This window comes from Heterobasidion irregulare (assembly GCF_000320585.1).
Source record: "Heterobasidion irregulare TC 32-1 unplaced genomic scaffold scaffold_02, whole genome shotgun sequence".
NCBI classification, from domain to species: domain Eukaryota; kingdom Fungi; phylum Basidiomycota; class Agaricomycetes; order Russulales; family Bondarzewiaceae; genus Heterobasidion; species Heterobasidion irregulare.
The window spans coordinates 475842-491949 of NW_009258198.1; the positions used below are offsets into that span (position 1 = coordinate 475842).

General features: G+C 55.3%; 9 protein-coding genes across 9 annotated transcripts; 3 read left to right on the plus strand and 6 right to left on the minus strand.

Moving 5' to 3' along the window:
- Nucleotides 1–85: 85 nt before the first annotated feature.
- On the minus strand, nucleotides 86–1082 carry HETIRDRAFT_44314 (uncharacterized protein; the record flags this gene model as incomplete). Its single annotated transcript, XM_009543517.1, has 7 exons — nucleotides 86–204; nucleotides 258–369; nucleotides 491–521; nucleotides 582–660; nucleotides 727–873; nucleotides 947–960; nucleotides 1036–1082. 7 exons carry the CDS (start codon nucleotides 1080–1082, stop codon nucleotides 86–88), a joined length of 549 nt encoding a protein of 182 aa, XP_009541812.1.
- Nucleotides 1083–1210: 128 nt separating this feature from the next.
- HETIRDRAFT_146079 (glycosyltransferase family 4 protein) lies at nucleotides 1211–3277 on the minus strand. The gene is made up of 5 exons (XM_009543752.1): nucleotides 3060–3277; nucleotides 2556–3005; nucleotides 2332–2497; nucleotides 2134–2279; nucleotides 1211–2088 (listed from the first exon to the last, which is right to left on the minus strand). The coding sequence occupies exons 1-5, from the start codon at nucleotides 3115–3117 to the stop codon at nucleotides 1457–1459; spliced, it is 1452 nt and encodes a 483-aa protein (XP_009542047.1). The 5' UTR covers nucleotides 3118–3277; the 3' UTR covers nucleotides 1211–1456.
- An 835-nt stretch (nucleotides 3278–4112) lies between these two features.
- Nucleotides 4113–4871, minus strand: HETIRDRAFT_407400 (uncharacterized protein). The gene has a single exon (XM_009543753.1). The coding sequence runs from the start codon at nucleotides 4790–4792 to the stop codon at nucleotides 4244–4246; it is 549 nt and encodes a 182-aa protein (XP_009542048.1). The 5' UTR covers nucleotides 4793–4871; the 3' UTR covers nucleotides 4113–4243.
- A 306-nt stretch (nucleotides 4872–5177) lies between these two features.
- Nucleotides 5178–6822, minus strand: HETIRDRAFT_438198 (uncharacterized protein). Its single transcript, XM_009543754.1, has 5 exons — nucleotides 6760–6822; nucleotides 6580–6693; nucleotides 6341–6527; nucleotides 6129–6280; nucleotides 5178–6071 (listed from the first exon to the last, which is right to left on the minus strand). The coding sequence occupies exons 1-5, from the start codon at nucleotides 6803–6805 to the stop codon at nucleotides 5956–5958; spliced, it is 615 nt and encodes a 204-aa protein (XP_009542049.1). The 5' UTR covers nucleotides 6806–6822; the 3' UTR covers nucleotides 5178–5955.
- Nucleotides 6823–7578: 756 nt separating this feature from the next.
- HETIRDRAFT_43144 (uncharacterized protein) lies at nucleotides 7579–8226 on the plus strand (the record flags this gene model as incomplete). The annotated part of the gene is made up of 6 exons (XM_009543473.1): nucleotides 7579–7698; nucleotides 7763–7774; nucleotides 7833–7883; nucleotides 7939–7968; nucleotides 8032–8072; nucleotides 8124–8226. Coding segments are annotated over 6 exons (357 nt in total), but the record flags the coding sequence as incomplete, so codon positions are not given.
- A 1754-nt stretch (nucleotides 8227–9980) lies between these two features.
- Nucleotides 9981–12208, plus strand: HETIRDRAFT_470225 (uncharacterized protein; the record flags this gene model as incomplete). Its single annotated transcript, XM_009543755.1, has 4 exons — nucleotides 9981–10311; nucleotides 10385–10762; nucleotides 10831–10995; nucleotides 11081–12208. 4 exons carry the CDS (start codon nucleotides 9981–9983, stop codon nucleotides 11626–11628), a joined length of 1422 nt encoding a protein of 473 aa, XP_009542050.1. The 3' UTR covers nucleotides 11629–12208.
- On the minus strand, nucleotides 11495–12428 carry HETIRDRAFT_470227 (uncharacterized protein; the record flags this gene model as incomplete). Its single annotated transcript, XM_009543756.1, has 1 exon — nucleotides 11495–12428. The coding sequence occupies one exon, from the start codon at nucleotides 12426–12428 to the stop codon at nucleotides 11940–11942; it is 489 nt and encodes a 162-aa protein (XP_009542051.1). The 3' UTR covers nucleotides 11495–11939.
- On the minus strand, nucleotides 12428–13867 carry HETIRDRAFT_438199 (uncharacterized protein). Its single transcript, XM_009543757.1, has 4 exons — nucleotides 13524–13867; nucleotides 12986–13461; nucleotides 12764–12804; nucleotides 12428–12583 (listed from the first exon to the last, which is right to left on the minus strand). The coding sequence occupies exons 1-2, from the start codon at nucleotides 13811–13813 to the stop codon at nucleotides 13023–13025; spliced, it is 729 nt and encodes a 242-aa protein (XP_009542052.1). The 5' UTR covers nucleotides 13814–13867; the 3' UTR covers nucleotides 12428–12583; nucleotides 12764–12804; nucleotides 12986–13022.
- Nucleotides 13868–14743: 876 nt separating this feature from the next.
- Nucleotides 14744–15971, plus strand: HETIRDRAFT_438201 (uncharacterized protein). The gene is made up of 3 exons (XM_009543758.1): nucleotides 14744–14887; nucleotides 14965–15016; nucleotides 15090–15971. The coding sequence occupies exons 1-3, from the start codon at nucleotides 14793–14795 to the stop codon at nucleotides 15828–15830; spliced, it is 888 nt and encodes a 295-aa protein (XP_009542053.1). The 5' UTR covers nucleotides 14744–14792; the 3' UTR covers nucleotides 15831–15971.
- Nucleotides 15972–16108: the final 137 nt, after the last annotated feature.

Here is a 16108-nt window from a genome sequence, read left to right on the forward strand (position 1 = left end):
TCCTACAATACAGATTCATTGCAGACAATGAAGGCCCTTAAGGGCTGTCTCCAAAGAGGCGTATCGATCTTGTGAAGACAAACAATCAGCCCACCGGCGCCTTGGCCGCCTCTTTCTCTTTCTCCAAGATTCTCTCTATGTGAGAACCTATCTTCTTCCGGTCGCTGAGAGGGACAGGCTCCGCAGTGGATGAATACCCGAATTCTGTAAGACAAATGTGAATTCAGCGTTGCCTGGGAGCGAATAATTGCGCGTACTGAGACTGGGATACTGCAGAGGCACAGTATCGCTTTTGATCGGAAGCGTAGATAGATCGAGGGGGAAAGATGGGCCAATCCATGCTTTGCGTGTGTCGTGGTCTCTGCAGATCTTGTATTTAAAAACAAGGTACATCACCAAGCAAATGCGCTCACTTTCTCTGAGAGAATACGTGCCGATGTCAAGACAAACGTCAAGGAACAAAAATAACAGCCAATATCAAACCACCAACCTCATCACGCGTCAAAGGATGCACCAGAATACTGCAGTTAGGTACATAGATTGAGGTGTCGACATTGTTTGGCGCCGAACAGCAGGCTCACCTGAGCTCACCGCGATTGATACATAAATACGAAAATACTGAGGCAAACGATTCGGAGGGACACCAGATTTCATAAGAGCCTTCGAAATAAGTAGCCGATGTTCAAGACTGTGGGCGATAGACAACCTCTCCCTAGATAGACTCACCAACAGGGTGTGGCCCGATGGGTGCCGTGTTAACTCTGAAAAGCGGCACAGCAACAAAAGCACCGTCGCGGCGTAGTCGAAGAACTGCATCGCGAAGCTCAAGGGCAGATTGGTGTTCGTCGGCGTTGTTCTGATGGAAATATATATCTATAGATTTGATACCAGGTAGTGCTTTTATCAATTACTGCTACCCCGAAGGATTGAGTGAGGATAGACGTACGGAAATGCCATTCCCTAAAACAATGCGAGAGGACGGGAGGGAGGTCAGTTTAATTCAATACTGCCCGGTCGCCAAGATAGCAAACATACTTGATCTCAGTGTCTAGCACTTCTTGAAGATCAGTTGGAGGAGCCATTGTTAGAATGTGGTTCTAGGAAGAGAGAGAGTCTAGCAAGGACGTGGAAAAAAGAAAAGGAATCTATTTAGTCATGCACACCTCGCAAGCTCCTCAAGGGATGGCGTTTGGACATGTGCATGATCAACAGAGACACGTGGTAGATCGTTCTCTCCACAAGGACAGACCCATTCAGGAAAAGCAAGATACATATGTGGTATCTATGCTATCTCCTGCTATCTCCCACAGACAAGAATCCAGAGCATCATCTCGACGGAAGGTGTGCGGCGGTGATCTGGTTGCAGTTCGATATGCCAAGAGATGGGTACCTTAACCTTGGATTGGGGTTTGGCGCATGCAATGGGTTTGACATCGACTCGATACGATTGAGAGATTCAGGTCAGCAGCCTGTACACAACAGCGAGCAGGATTGAGAACAACAACACGAAGAAGGATGTGAGAGTCCTTAGAGAGTACGACGAAATGGGTCCCATCGCAGCAGCCTCCTGCAGCTTGTCATCCAAGGTCTTCGCCATGGCATCCATTCCGAACAATTCTCTCGCCCTGACCTTCGCTCTCTCTGCCAGATCTGTCCTCTCTGCATCAGAAAGCGCCACGATTTCCATGAGTGCGGATGCCCACAGATCTGCGTCCGGGGGACGCAGCCAACCTGTCCTGGCCTGCTCCGGGACTTCCAACACACTCTCTGTTGGTCCTCCGGTATTACAGGCAAGCACAGGTAAACCGCAAGCCATGGCTTCTACAGGCCCGATACCGAAGTGTTCGTTCGTGGGTGTGTACAAAAGCGCTCGCGTAGATCGCGCGTTAAGGAGCGCCGAGCGCTGTGCAGTGGTGAAGTTTAACAGGATGAGGATGTCAGGCTTATTTGCTGTGCAGTTGAATGGAGGGATGCTGGTTGGGGAGGAAGAAGGTGAGATGATGTTGTAAGTGAGAGAGTGCAGCTTGGCAAGATCCAAAAGAGAGACAAGCGTCATCATGTTGTTTTCAAGTCGAGGGTCATACCCGCCTGCAAAGCTTTCAGATCAATCTGTACATCAACCAGAAAACTTACCTGCGATCACAAGGCGGAGATTATCTACATGGCCTGATAGCTTATTTCCAGCTAGGTGTTTCCGTAACAAGAAAAATGACTGTATTGCCAAAGCCACGTTTTTCTTCTTCTCAAAGCGGTTCAGAGACAAGAGCGTTGGCCGTTCACTGTGGGAAATTCATTACAATGTCTTCAAGATATATATGTGAAAATACGCGCGATGACAGTTCTTCAATATCGGGGTCACTGGCGTCTGGTTTACTTTCATATGCTGAAAGATTGATTCCTGGGTATACAACATATGGGTCTTGCGCAATAGAGGGAAAGTATGACTTGAAGACACGGGAAGTGAACCTTGAGTTGGCAAGTATAACATCCGCTTGTCCTTCCATCATTTATACAATAAATGGAACGTTCAAGTTGATGATGAGTTATGGACATACGAGTAGTAATTTCTTCCAGCCAATCCATTGGAAGACGATATACCCTCTTCAACCATCCGCCCCGCATGTGCATCTTGCCCTCCACAAACTCACCATTCGCAAGTAACTTGTCCGGAAAATGACAATAAAACACGACACGGCGGCCCGCAAGTAGTCGGAGAAAGGGAACACATGTCGATAGCTGGTCGACGAAGTATACGTCGTACTGTGGTGAATCAGAGCGCAGGAGGTATCGCGTGAGATGCAGTTGTCGAGCGTGGGCAAGCAGAATATGGAATTTGCCCTTGACGGAGCGAGGGAAGGGAGAGACAATGTGATACACTCGAAGTGTGCCGTCGCGCGTTTCGTCAAAGCAGTGACTTGGGTCGTGATGAGATGTGAAAATATCGACTGAGTGGCCGAGTTTCTGGAGACCAAGTGCTGCATCGACTACCAGCCGCTCCGCACCACCTGCCGACGTTACAAAGGTTTAGCTTATGATATAGGGAAGGCTGATGTACAAACCAATGCCAAGATCTGGATGTATAAATGCGATCCGTAGAGTGGACGGCCGAGGTGCCATTGCTAAGGAACGGAGGCTGGTTGCAGGCTAAATGAAGGAGTGTCGGAGTTCTTTGCAGGTGGTTGACCTCAATGAGCCGTGATGTGGAGAAGAGAACCTATGAGTTGTATCGAATGGCGAAGGTCAATGAAGGCCCAGCTTCAAGTAGATTGCATGGCGTTGGTGCGGTGTAGGGTGACACAGGCCCGCTCAGTGCTAGTTCAGTGTTGATCACTTTCGGAGCTTGAATCGCACGACGTCTGTGTACTCCCGATCTCATCTGGAGAGCAGTGCACGAGAATTCCACAAGCGATGTCAATGAAGCTGAAGGCTACAGGTGTTGTTTGTTAAAAGATGACAAAAGGACTAACTAAAACAATTCGGAGAGCAATGAACCAATTCCGTGATATGGTGGTATCTCCAAACAAATCCACGAACTTATAACAACAGACCTACACTGGCATGACTGAATCGGACTGGCCAAAAATCTCGACATTCCCCTATGATGCTCTCGCCACACTCCTTGACCTCGACCGCCTTCTCTCTCTGCGCGTTGCTTCCACCTCCTCTTCTGTGCTTGGCGCCCTGGGTATACAATGCAACTCAAACACACACGGCAAGATCTCCCCGCAGTGTTCCCGCACGAAAGCGTCGTTTCGATCTATGCCCCCAAACATCGTCGACATCCCTAACCAATCTAGTCTTCGTAGACCATCTCCCAAGCGTCCGCCTGGTACACCATCCGCGGTCGATCGATTGAAATGATACGCTGTTTTGAGCGCGTTCTGCTGGTCTACAGGTTGACTATTGTATTCCGAGCCACGGAGCTGTCGGTGGAGATAGCGACTCAACTGGTCGATGATATCACCACAAGTGACTCCGATCGTCGGGTTGGAGGCTGGTATGTCGATGATCCATGGAAGGACGCGAGAAACAAGACGCAATTCCGTCACCCGCGGGAAAGTGGCCGGCTCTTGACGACCACCCGACCAAGAACGGTCGGCGGGCTCATCTGAGCGCTGACACTGAGTGGGAGAAAAGAGCATATTCCATCTCAAGTGCGCCCTGCTCCCTTCCTCGTCCAACAGCGGCTTTAGCAAAGGATTCATGTTGATATCAGCCTTGACGTATTTGATGAGCATTGGCTTCAGGACAGGGCCATCTGAACATGATGGTGGTTCATCACAGACCTCTCCCAACAAGATAATAAGACAGACGAACAATGTGGTCCTGCAGCAAACCGATCTATCTTGTCTGCCCTATCGCGCGTTCTGGGAGGCATCTGTGCCCGTTGGGGAGGAGGTTGTCCCCATCCCGGCGGTGGTCCACCAGGGTATCCTCCTGATGGGTATCCTCCTGGTGGTCCGCCGGGGTACCCCCCTAGTGGTCCTCCGGGGTATCCTCCTGGTGGTCCGCCAGGATATCCTGCTTGAGGACCGCCAGAATATCCTGCTTGAGGACCACCGGGATACCCGTTCCAGCCATTATGCTGTTGTGGCGGCGGATACGGCTGACTATACTGCGGCGCAGGTGTATACATTGCTGGTGGTGGACCAGGTGGTGGACCCGCCGGCCATGGCCCAGGTGGAGCATATTGCTGGGGATATGCACCAGGGTGAGGGGCGTATGGAGCGTACCCGCCGTAAGCCGGCTGGACAGGGGGAGGGGGAGCTGGCCATGGAGATGTTGGCGGCATCGATGCGGGTGTGGGAGGCCAAGGTGAAGAGAAGCCAGTCCAGTCGGACGAAAAGCCCTGCTGGGACCCTTGGCCTGGAGAAGGTCCTGGTGGTAGGCGAGCGTTATCAGGGAGATTAATGGGGGGCATATGATACGATCCCGGTACGGGTTGGATGAACTGAGTACCTGGGTAGGGAGAGAGGTAAGCGTTGGGTGACTGCTGATTATACTGGGGTGTGTTGTGCTGGGAGCCATTTTGCGGAGACGTCCAAGGGGGTACGACCGGGGGTCGTATTGGTGAACTACGCCTGGAAGCATGCAGTTCGGGATGTGGGGGGATGAACGGAGTCGCTGGTTCAGAGTTTGACATGATGGACTTTGCCGATATACCATGAAGCATATTCACATCCACGAAGAGGATGGGAAAAGATATATGAGGCGATCAGCACATCGCCTGAGCCGAGAAAAAAGAGACTTACATGTGGGAAGGGAATACAGGGTTCGAATCAGATTCTCGGGATGGTGACTCAAATTTATCTCTCTAGAAGGCAGTCAGATTGCTTGACCCTCCCAAGGACAGCAAGATGACCTCAGCTGCGTGATGGGAATCGAGTTCAAAGGGCGATTTTTTCACCAAAGGGGAAGCAACGGGGTCCAAAATATATATTGAACGATTCGCTATCAGGCCTCAGGGTTTAGGGTAAAGATGGCCTGCCTGTTCACAAGCGCCCAATTTTGAAAAGCGAGAGACGAAGGAAGTGTAGAGAGAAAATAATTCACGATAAATGGTCCTCGTTGTCGACAGGGACACTAGAGTGAAAGTGCAAGGATGATCGGAAGAGGCGAGGTCGTCGAAACACGTGTACGAGTCATGTGCTAATTCAAGGCAATCATGTGCTTCGTGTTTACAGGCGTGTTTTATGCAGCCGTACTACGTGCATGGCCGTTGACATGGCCTCCAGTTGTCGCTTACATCCATTCCATTCGGATAGATCTCTATCCCAGATCGCAGAGATTGTTCTGCACCCATCTAGATCAACTGAGACAAGTCAGTTGAAAATTTATTCATAGCACATGCGGTGTAGATGATGTATCCGAAACATACATAAAAAGGGGCAGAGAACAGAAGAAAAAAATACAAAACAAATAGCGATACCTCCGTAATGTATATCAACCAGTCCTTTACCAAGCCCCCATCCTCAACAAAAATATATTGGGCGCCGAGAAACCGAGACGCCCGTGGATGTAATTGTCATCCTTCACCATGCTCTCGAAGCTGACTTTGTCCCGAAGCCAATCTTGGTAGCCGATATCAGGAAAGTAAAGATGGAAGAGCATCAGAGAAAAGCACCAACCGACTCGCCTCACCCGACTGGCAGCAGGGGTATAGAAACCTGTCCACGGTGTACCGCTCCCTTGATTGGTCTGCGCCGCGCGCTTGATCACGTCTTGGATCCGTTGGGGGCAGCTCCCGAGCTCTGCCTCCGTTACCGGATTGTCTGTATATCTGTGCGCGCGCGATCGCCTCAGCACCGTGATCATGTCACTACACGGGTTGTGGACGTACTCTCTCCATAAAGTGCCAAATACATCTCCAAGAGTCACACCCTCGGGGTTCTTCACTATTGTGCACCAAGGGGAATGGTCCGTGATGATGACTAGCTCCTGCACGCGAGGTAGCGTTGCCGGCTCATTAGCCTGGGTCAAAGGAAGGTTGTGCTCGGCATCGTTTGGATTGTATCCCCCAGGTTGTCCTATCATAGAGTCGTGAAGTGCAGAGCAACCGGGGACGAGGATGGAGCTCACCGTCGAGAAGGTTGAATATCAGTGTGAACGAAGGGTGCTGTCGCGTCAGGATGGGATGGAGTTGAATCTCCTTGCACAGAATATACAAGTCCGTCTGGGACAGAACAGGACCATCTGGGATGAGTGAAACGACAGATACTCAGTATCCGCAAGTGAAGAACGAGTAGAGGAAGCGCTCACACGCAGGCCCCGCTGCCCATTTATCCAAAGTGTGCACTTGTGCCATACTATAACGTCAGGGCTCGGCGCACAAGGTGAGAGAGAAAAAAATTCGAGCGACTTATGCCGCTCTGCTCTATATACACAGGCTATGCAGCAGTGCGCACCGAGTCGAGGATGAGGTCACCTTCCATCTGAACATTTTCTGCCTCGAGGCGAATTAACTTACAAGGAGATCGGATAGATCGGGATGGGCAGCGATGCAATCATGCGACCCCGTGGGAACCCCCTGAGTCATGATAGCAAGCAGATTAGATTAGATCCGTAGCACATCTCTTCCTTCCTCTCAGCCTCGTCCTTCATTAGTTCTCGTGCTCCCGATCGACATCGATATGGCACCAAAAGGTGGAAACGCGAAAAAGGAGGGCGGGCGGGCGAAGAAAGCAGAAAACGAGGCGAAGAAACAGGGGGCGGCAGCGGTAGCGGCGGTACGTTTCCGACTCACGCAAACCCAAATATCACAGCCATGCGTGCACACGTTCATGGCCGCTCCACCCCCAGGAAAGCACAGAGGCGTCAAAGTGGTCTTCAGGCAGCAAAGAATCTAGTAGCAAAGAAGAGAAGGAAGAGAAACGGCGCGCTGAACTGGCGCGCAAGGCCGAAAACGCGCGACTGCTTGCTGAGGAGGAGGCTGCCGCACCAAAAAAGAAGGTCGCACCGAACGCGCGCGCGAAGAAGGCTGCCGCTCCAAAGCCGAAACCAGCGGGTCCGGGAGCCATTGCTGCTGGAGGTGGACTGGATGACAATGACTCGAAAGAGATCGTCGGCAAGGACGAACCTATCGAAAGCTATACCGCGACCGGAATCGATAACGCTTTAGACTTGCTGGATGTCGTTACCGCGAAAATGGATAAAGCCAGCGTTGGAAGCAAAGCTGCCGGGATCGAGAGACATCCTGAGGTATGTCGCATGCAGTATATGGCGTGGCGTCTTCTGATGATTCCACCATTTCGCGGCAATATAGCGGAGGTTTAAGGTATGCATTATTGAACTGTTGCGTTCTCATGTCTTCAGAGCTCACGTTATAATATCAGGCGGCATACGAAGCCTACCAAGAGCGGGAGCTTCCCAATCTCAGAGTCGAGGTGTGTATCTCCCGATAGAGTACATGAACAAATAAGTAACGCTGTTCTCTCATAGCACCCTGGATTGCGGCTGCAACAGTATAAGGTAATTGTCATCCTCACCCTCACATATATATGTTAGGATTGCTGATATTCTGCCGCAACCCAGGACCTTCTCTACAAGCAATTCCAGAAGTCCCCAGAGAATCCGTTCGCCTTACATCTCTCCCTTGTCTGTATAATGTTCTGACACCCCTACAGGTTCAACCAAGTCACCGTGTCCTATGATGCGACCAAAGACGACAAGGTGGACGCTCTCAAGAGGCGGCAAACCGAAGTCGAGGAGCGTCTGCGGGACAAGTAAACGGTTCCTCGGCGCCTTTGAAGTATATCTCGAACTACTGCCATCGCAGTATTGCTGTAGCTTGATTGATGTTGTACCACGTTGTGTGTAGGTGTAGATGTATTGAATCCAAGTTTGAAGCGCTTAAGCACCGTGTCTGTTGGCCTTGCTCTTCTCCGACAAATGGGCTGCTGCCTGTCAGACGTGCCCGCTTGAGCGTTTTCAGCGCAACTAGCTACCAGAGCGACATCGGGCGAGCCTAACGAATATGAAATGCGAGTTCCCGACTCTTGCTCGCTGTAAGCAGCTGGAGGTTCGCAAAACGTTCATTACTTAGTGAGCGATGTTTGTATCACATGCAATCCTATCGCACGGAACCATCGAGCGCGGACCGCGAGTTCACGCTTGCTCCGATTTGGATTAAGACCAGCTGTCGAGAGCCCGGAACATGATGCATGAGAGCCTGGAATGACGACAACGACGACTATATTGCATTTGCGCACATGTTGCGATTTCTGTTCGCGATTATGCAGAGAGCCTCTGAGTGTGGCACATCATATACCGTGTCTGGACGTGACAACCGAATAGGGCACCTTCGTGAGGAGCAACAGGCGTTCGGACGCGGTGATCGTGCATCCTGCGCCTGCGTTAGACCTCGTCCATCGCGCGCGCATGTCGGAGGGTTTGCCATCAAGGTAGAACATAGATGAGAGGCAGTAGAGATGTAAATGGTCAAGCGGCAAGCTGTACTGTGGATACGAATAATATGGACCACAGTCTGAAGGTGTATGTCCTGGGTTCAAAACGAGCCAACATATCAGACCGCATCGATCCGTGCATCGCGTCGCGAGAAAAAAACAAGGGGCCGATGGCGTTTCGGGCTGCATGTGTGTGTGATGAGCCGGGGTCGGCGAGGGTTGAGGCGGGGTGAGTATCTGCGGAGCATACATGGCAGGTGTGCGGCGCGCGCTTCACGAGACTCGGCCCAGCTGACGCGGAGGACGGCATGCAGCGACATCGCCATCCCCAACACCCTGCAATCCCCACGATACGGTTTCGGATCTCAGGACGTGATGCATGCATGATGGTCACAGCGGATTTGGCAATAGGGGCTCTGTTAGTGCGCTGCAGGGTAGGCTATGCAGGTCTGGGACGCGTATGGCTCCTGTGCCAGCACCTGCGTCCTGTGTCAGTAGAGTGTCGAGGAGAGATGCGCGTATGCGCGTCGAGTCTGAGTCCGAGTCCGAGTAGTGTCCGAGTTCGTGCATGACGACGTGCGCGCGTGAGGTCACCGGTCAGCAGCGGCTCCAACAGCCATTTGAATGATACGACGACGACGACGATCACGACTGCTCCGCTCTGCGTACCCCAGCCCGGTCCAACGCCAGGGACTCGTCAGGGTCGGTGGTAAGCGTGACTGACAACGGAGGGGACCACGCAGACGGGATAAGTCATCATCCCGAAACACCGTCGAGGCTCGCGCTCGCTTTAATTTGGGTGTTGGATTGCTCGGGTGCAGACCTAATAGCAAGCCTGTCGCCAATACGTGGCTGCGCGCTTCCCCATCTCCTAGCTGCCACGCCCCGAGGCCACAGCCCACCCACGCCCGCAAAGGTCACACCCGTCCACCTCCCAGCAACGCTCCTTGTCCGCCACCCACTCCCCTATTTATCGCCCCACCGCGAGGAGCCATCCCAGTCCTTTGCTCGTTCAAACTTCACATACACGCACATACACAAATCACACACATACCCATGTCCGCCGTCCTAGCCTGCATGAACGTGCTCCAGCCCGAGGCGGAGAGGGAGAGCAAGGTCGACATCGACATCGCGGCCGAGGTCCGTGCAGAGGTCGACGTCGTCGTCCCGGAAGGCTCGCAGGCAGAGTCGGGCACGTACGCGTTCGTGTCGCTGACCGCGGCCGAGGCAAACGCGCGCCTCGCCGCCCTCGCCCACCCGACGCGCACCACCTTCGATACCGTGACTGGCCGCTCCGCCGAAGTCGTCTCTTTCCAACCCTGCCAGAGCTACAGCTCCCAGGACCGGCACGTCGTCAAGGAACTCGATATCCGCGGCCAAAAGTGGACGTTCACTGGCGTGTTCGACGGTGCGTGTGTTCCCCCCATCCCGCGCTCAGACGCCCTCGAATCCCCGACGCTCACGTCGCACGCCGCACGCAGGCCACCTCGGTGACGCCACCGTCCAGCACACAGCGCACCACCTCCCCATCATCGTTTCCGAGTTCCTCCACAAGGTCGTCACAGGGCCCTCCGCTCCGCTGCCCGCGCCCGACGTCGTGTCCGACATCCTCGCGCGCGCGATCATCTCCTTCGACGACGCCATCGCCGGCGACGTCCTCGCCCTCTTCCCCGGCGGCCTCGCCGGCCTCCCCGCGCGCTCCAGCGCTGAGATCCGCACCGTCCTCAACGACTACTACGACGGCGGACAGAACTACCAGAAGGCGCGCCTCTGCATGTACGGCACCACCGCACTCGTCGCGCTCGTCGACCCCGCGCACGAGCACCTCTGGGTCGCGAACCTCGGCGACTCGGACGCCGGTGAGTTCTCCTGTCCCTCTGCGCCTCCTGCGCCGTCCCGAACCCGGCGCGCTGACGTGCGCCCGCAGTCCTGGTCTCGCAGACCGTCGCGGGCGCGTGGGAGTGCGAGCTCCTGAATAACATCCACAATGGCGACAGCGATGCCGAAGTCGAGCGCGTCCAGCGCGAGCACCCCGGCGAGGCCGAATGCGTGCTCGACGGCCGCGTCCTCGGCGCCATCGCCCCCTTCCGCTGTGCGTTCCCACCCCTGCCTTTTACCCCCTCACGCGTCCCCGCGCTAACCGCGTCGCGTTGCGCGTTCGGCTGCCGCGCTTCCAGGCATCGGCGATGCCCCGTTCAAGCAGCCCGCCCTCTTCACCCGCCGCATCCTCTACAACCTCTACCCCGGCATCCCCGACTCGAGCCCCTGGGACGCCTTCCTCGACCGCAACCTCACCCCGCCCTACATCTCTGCCCGCCCCGAGATCACGCACCGCTCGCTCCGCGCGTACGCCCTACCGTGCGGCCTCGCCGGCACTGGCGACGCGGGCGTGGGGGTGGGTGCGGGCAAGGGCAGGCCGTATCTCGTCCTCGCGACCGATGGCCTCGCTGAGCTCTACGACGGCTTCGCGCGCGAGGAGATGGCGCAGGACTGGGCGCGCGTCGTCGGCGCCGCCGTCACCGCGTCGCGCTCTCCCTCCCACTCCCACTCCCGCGCCCACGCCCACGCCCACGCCCACGCCCAAGCGGCGCCGGAGGAGAACGTCGCGCTCGCGCTCCTGCGGCACGCACTTGGCGACGACCTCGTGACCGTTTCGCAGCTGCTGACGCTTGACATGGACAGGCCGTGGATGGACGACACGACGATCGTCGTGCAGGCCCTGTGAGCGAACGCATAAGCGTAAGCAACACCTCTCTCTTCTCCTTCCTCGCGCGCGCCTCTCTCGCGCCCCTTCGTTCTTGATGGCTCCCTGACTCTAAGGTACTCGATACTCAACTAGCACGTTATATATACCACAGTATCTATACATACACCCCGCCTCGATCATATTTTCTCCTCGCTTAGTAGCAGCAGCAGTATTAACGTAGCCTAGCTCACATCTCTCCATCTCTCCTCTCCATCTCTCCCCCTCTCGTCTCGCCTCTCCGACCCCTTGATCCGCCCCGCACGATACCCTACGTCCAGCCCCCTTCCACTTTAATATCCACGCCCCGCCCCGTCCCGCCCCGCCCCTCTGTCCGTGTACCCCGCCACATATGTCCCTAATACTCCCCTCCCTTCCCTTCCCCGCCCGTCCGTGCTTCTCTGTGCATATGTAGCCTCCCGATCCCCGTCCCGCGTGTTGTTCTGTCCTGTCCTGTCTTGTTCTGCCCTGTTCTGCCCGCCGCCCGCTCTTCTCTCCGCGCGCCGAGCTACTGTATACCTACGTATCCTACTACTACATAGCCGCAACGCTTGCCTTGCTTTGTGCGTGGCCGTCAGCGACTGACGCGTCGCCTGGTCTGTGTCATCTGCGTCCCACACGTTCCGGGCCTCGGCCACAAGCGGCAAGGCTGTCACTGTAGGCGAGGGAGGGGCCACGCCACAGTGCACACAAGGAACCTTCGATTCCTTGCCAGGGTCCTCCACTTCCCTTCCACTTCGACTCTCATTCGAATCGTGAACGAAAGCGTTCCGTACGGCCATCCCGGGCTTACAATCAATCCATGCGGTTCAAAAAACGTGTATTGTACAGGCGTGCGTGAAAGAAAAAAAAGTAGATCCGTAAATACATAGTCCATGCAAGTCGTACCAGTACACAGACGAGGCGGTGAAAAAATCCCTAGAAAAACGGAGAGCATCTGCAACGATGAGGGGAGGTGTAGTCAGCATTCGTAATCAAGAAGAAACGGAGGCGACGGAGAAGGATCAGAAATAAAAGGCAATATCGTGTTGTCTCCACAGTGTAGCAGAACAGGTCTGACAATATTCATCTCGCAACGGGCAGACCGGGATGAACCAGAGCAGAAAGCGACACTCACGATCATAAAGCGATAGCGACAATGAGATGCGACAGATATGGCTATAATGAACACAAGCATCAGCGGCGGTTCGGACACATCGGCGAGTGCAAGAGGAAGGTCAGAAAAAAAAGGCAATATTCGGGTTGTCCGCACGTCTCGATGAGATCGGTACAGGTCTGAGAATAAATCATCATAGAGAGAGACGAAGGAGAATGCCAGCGATCGCGACAACGCACTCACCTATCAAGGCCTCGATTCAAAAAATGCGTGCGGGCGTCTACGCCACCACCCAAGGGACAGGCGGCATCGACGTTGGCGTCGGCTTCCACCGCATCCTCGACGGGTTATCGTCCCCATACTCCCAGTCCTCCTCGCCCTCGGGACCCGCGAGCGCCTCGCCGTCGCAGTCCTCAACGTACACACCGATCCCCGCGCCGTCCTCCGGGTGCACCAGCACCTCGATGTTCGACCCGTGCTGCGCGCGCTCAGCGAGCTGTAGCTTGCGCAGCGCGGCAATGAGGTCGTCGGCGAGCGGAACCGAATTCGGCGGGTCCTCCTTGATCGGCTCCCAGCCTTCCGGCGGGGAGCCTGGAGGCGAGATAAGGAAGTTCTTCTCGATGTCAGGGGGGCGGAGGTATTTGGGATCGGGGCCCTCCGCTGGGGCCTCGATGATATGCGTGCGGTCGCCGCGGTACACGCGGATGACGAACTCTGCTCTACGAAGACGTCGGATGAGCGCGCGAAAAATATTTGTGGGGAGGAAAGAAAACGCGCTCACGTCTCTGAAGTGGCCTCGATGGTCAGGCCATCGCAGTGTGCTTTCGCCATCTCTGCGTCCGCGTCGTCCTTGAAAACCAATATGACCCTTGCGAACGTACGCAAAGGCGCCCACGCGTAAATCTCGCCATACGACGCAAAGTGGTCACGCAACGCCTCCAAGACAAGGGGATGGAAGAACGGAGGCGGGAGCGAGGTCACGACGAGGGTATTAGTCGTCTGTGGCGACGTCGATGACGGGGACGACTGTGATGAAGAAGATGTGGGTATAGCGACAGCGAGTTCCGGCATTGTCGACGGAAATGACAAAGAAAGAACCACGGTGGAGGGCGGCAAAGGCTGGTGGTGGGTGGAGATGGTGGACGAGAGCAAGAACGCTCGCGGTATTTTTAAAGTTTATTTCTTGACTTAGGTAAGCTCACAGCAGCCAATCAGTGTGTGTGACTTTACTGCGAGATGCTATGGAGCACAGTCCTCGACACGCACATAACAGTACACACCCACTGGGTAGCATAGCTTTCTTCAGGACAGGACAGCTACGCTCCCGGGGTGTTTTCCGGATATGTCACCCACTTTTTCTGTACGATATTCTGCCCTGGTAGCTGTCGCGTACACCAGTCGTGCACCTTACCTTAAGTACGTGTCTCTGAGTTGATACAGAAGGGCTGAGCCGACACCCACCTACACACACACGAATGATATACAGCCTCAAGGCCTCGATAGCATCGTCCGTTCGGGAGTTTGTTTTTATTCTGCGGATTTATGGTTCTATATTTCTCACTTTCCCACGGGTCGAACGGGCTTACCGCTTTGCGGCCTGTGTCGATGTTCCTCGATGTTGGTTGCTGTGTTGTTTGATTCTAAATGTTGTAACACATCTACTCTCGTATCATCGGTTATCTCTAGCCCTTCGAGACCGGGGGGCCGTTCTCCCGATCCAACACATCCATTCGAGCACAACAGCGCACGGGTGTCCCCCGACCTGGGCGCTCTCCGTCGGCAGATGTGTGAAGTCCACAGCTCAACTTGTTAGTTATACGATACGATGTGGGGCTTTGTGGTCGCTCTCCGCCCGCCGCCAGATGTGGCACGATCTCTGCCGATCCCACGGCAAAGGCCCAGATCGCGCAATTTCTGACTGCGTATGACTCGAGTATTCGACATGAGCATATATAAGTGAACCGACACATTGCCGACACCTGTTCGCTGGAAAATCCGGTAACGGAACACAGCCTTCCATATCAGACTCGGTACATCCAGACCTTCAAGTATGCCCTCCACGAAGATACTTGATCACATCGTGCACATCACGCTCCCGGGGACGGGCGAAGAAGTGTCGGAGCACTACAGGAAGCTCGGCTTCAAGTGAGTCGACCCCCCGCGTCCCGTCCTGGCCCTGATACCCATGGACTGCGCCCACGCTAATCTCCAACACGCTTTAGCATCATTCCTGGCGGTGTCCACGCTGGCGGCCTCACCGCCAACGCGCTCGTGGTGCGCGATCTACGTTTTTTCTCACCGGCGCGGCGCACGCTGACGCCGACGCGATGCGCCTCCCCCATCACAGATCCTCCCAGACGGCGCGTACATTGAGCTCATCTGGTTCGTGCACCCCGCGTCCTACTACGAGCCAGGCACGCCCGCGCGCTTAGCTCGAGACGCGCACCAGTGGGCGAACAAGCCCTCGGGGTGGGTCTCGTACTCCTTCCTCGGCGTTCCACCCGCCGACGGACCCCTCTCCACATTCATCAACGCGCGCGCGGAGCGCGAGCACAGCGGCGTGGAGTATGTGCTGGAGGTGGACGGCGGGCGGACGCGCGGCGACGGGGCGGTGCTAGAGTGGCGGCTAACGTCGCCACGCGAGTGGTGGGACGCGGTCGGGGGGAGCAGGCTGCCGTTCTTCTGCCAGGACCTGACGCCGCGCAGTCTGAGGGTCCCTGTGGATCCCAAGTCGTACCGGGAGCATGCCAATGGGAGCAGCAGCGTCGCGTATTTGCGCCTCCTCGTCCCGCCTGCGTCGTTCGAGCAGCTCTCGAAGGAGCTCGCGACCGTCGTCGGCGACTCGCCCGTTGCGGTGACGCCGACGGAGCGGTATTGGGTGCTCGAGACGGTTCCTGACGCCGGTGCGTCTGGACAGGTCTCGCATCCCCGCCTCGTGATTAGCACGCCAACGGCGGGCGCCGAGGAGGAAGAGGAGTTCGTGAGGGTTCGCGGCGCAGGGATCTATGAGATTGGGTTCAGAGGGCCAGGAGAAGGGGGTGTGAGTGTGGAGGGTATCTTTGGGCGCGTCAACTTGGGACAGGAATGAGTCCCCGGGACTGCTAGATCCACAGAATGAATGGGGTTTGAATCATGCTAGGATGTCTTGTTGTTATTCTTACTTCCTTGAGATGGTACGTCTGGGGAGCTGGGAGCTTCTCTAGATAAAAAAAAGCATACGATCATCGGAGCAAGCCACAACGCAGTTTGCAAAGTTAGAAACGGAACGCATTTTGAAGAACTTCTTTGCGCTCTCATTTACCAATACGTGGAGGCGAACAAGCACAACACAGCAATGTGGAACACATACACCGTACATTAATGCCA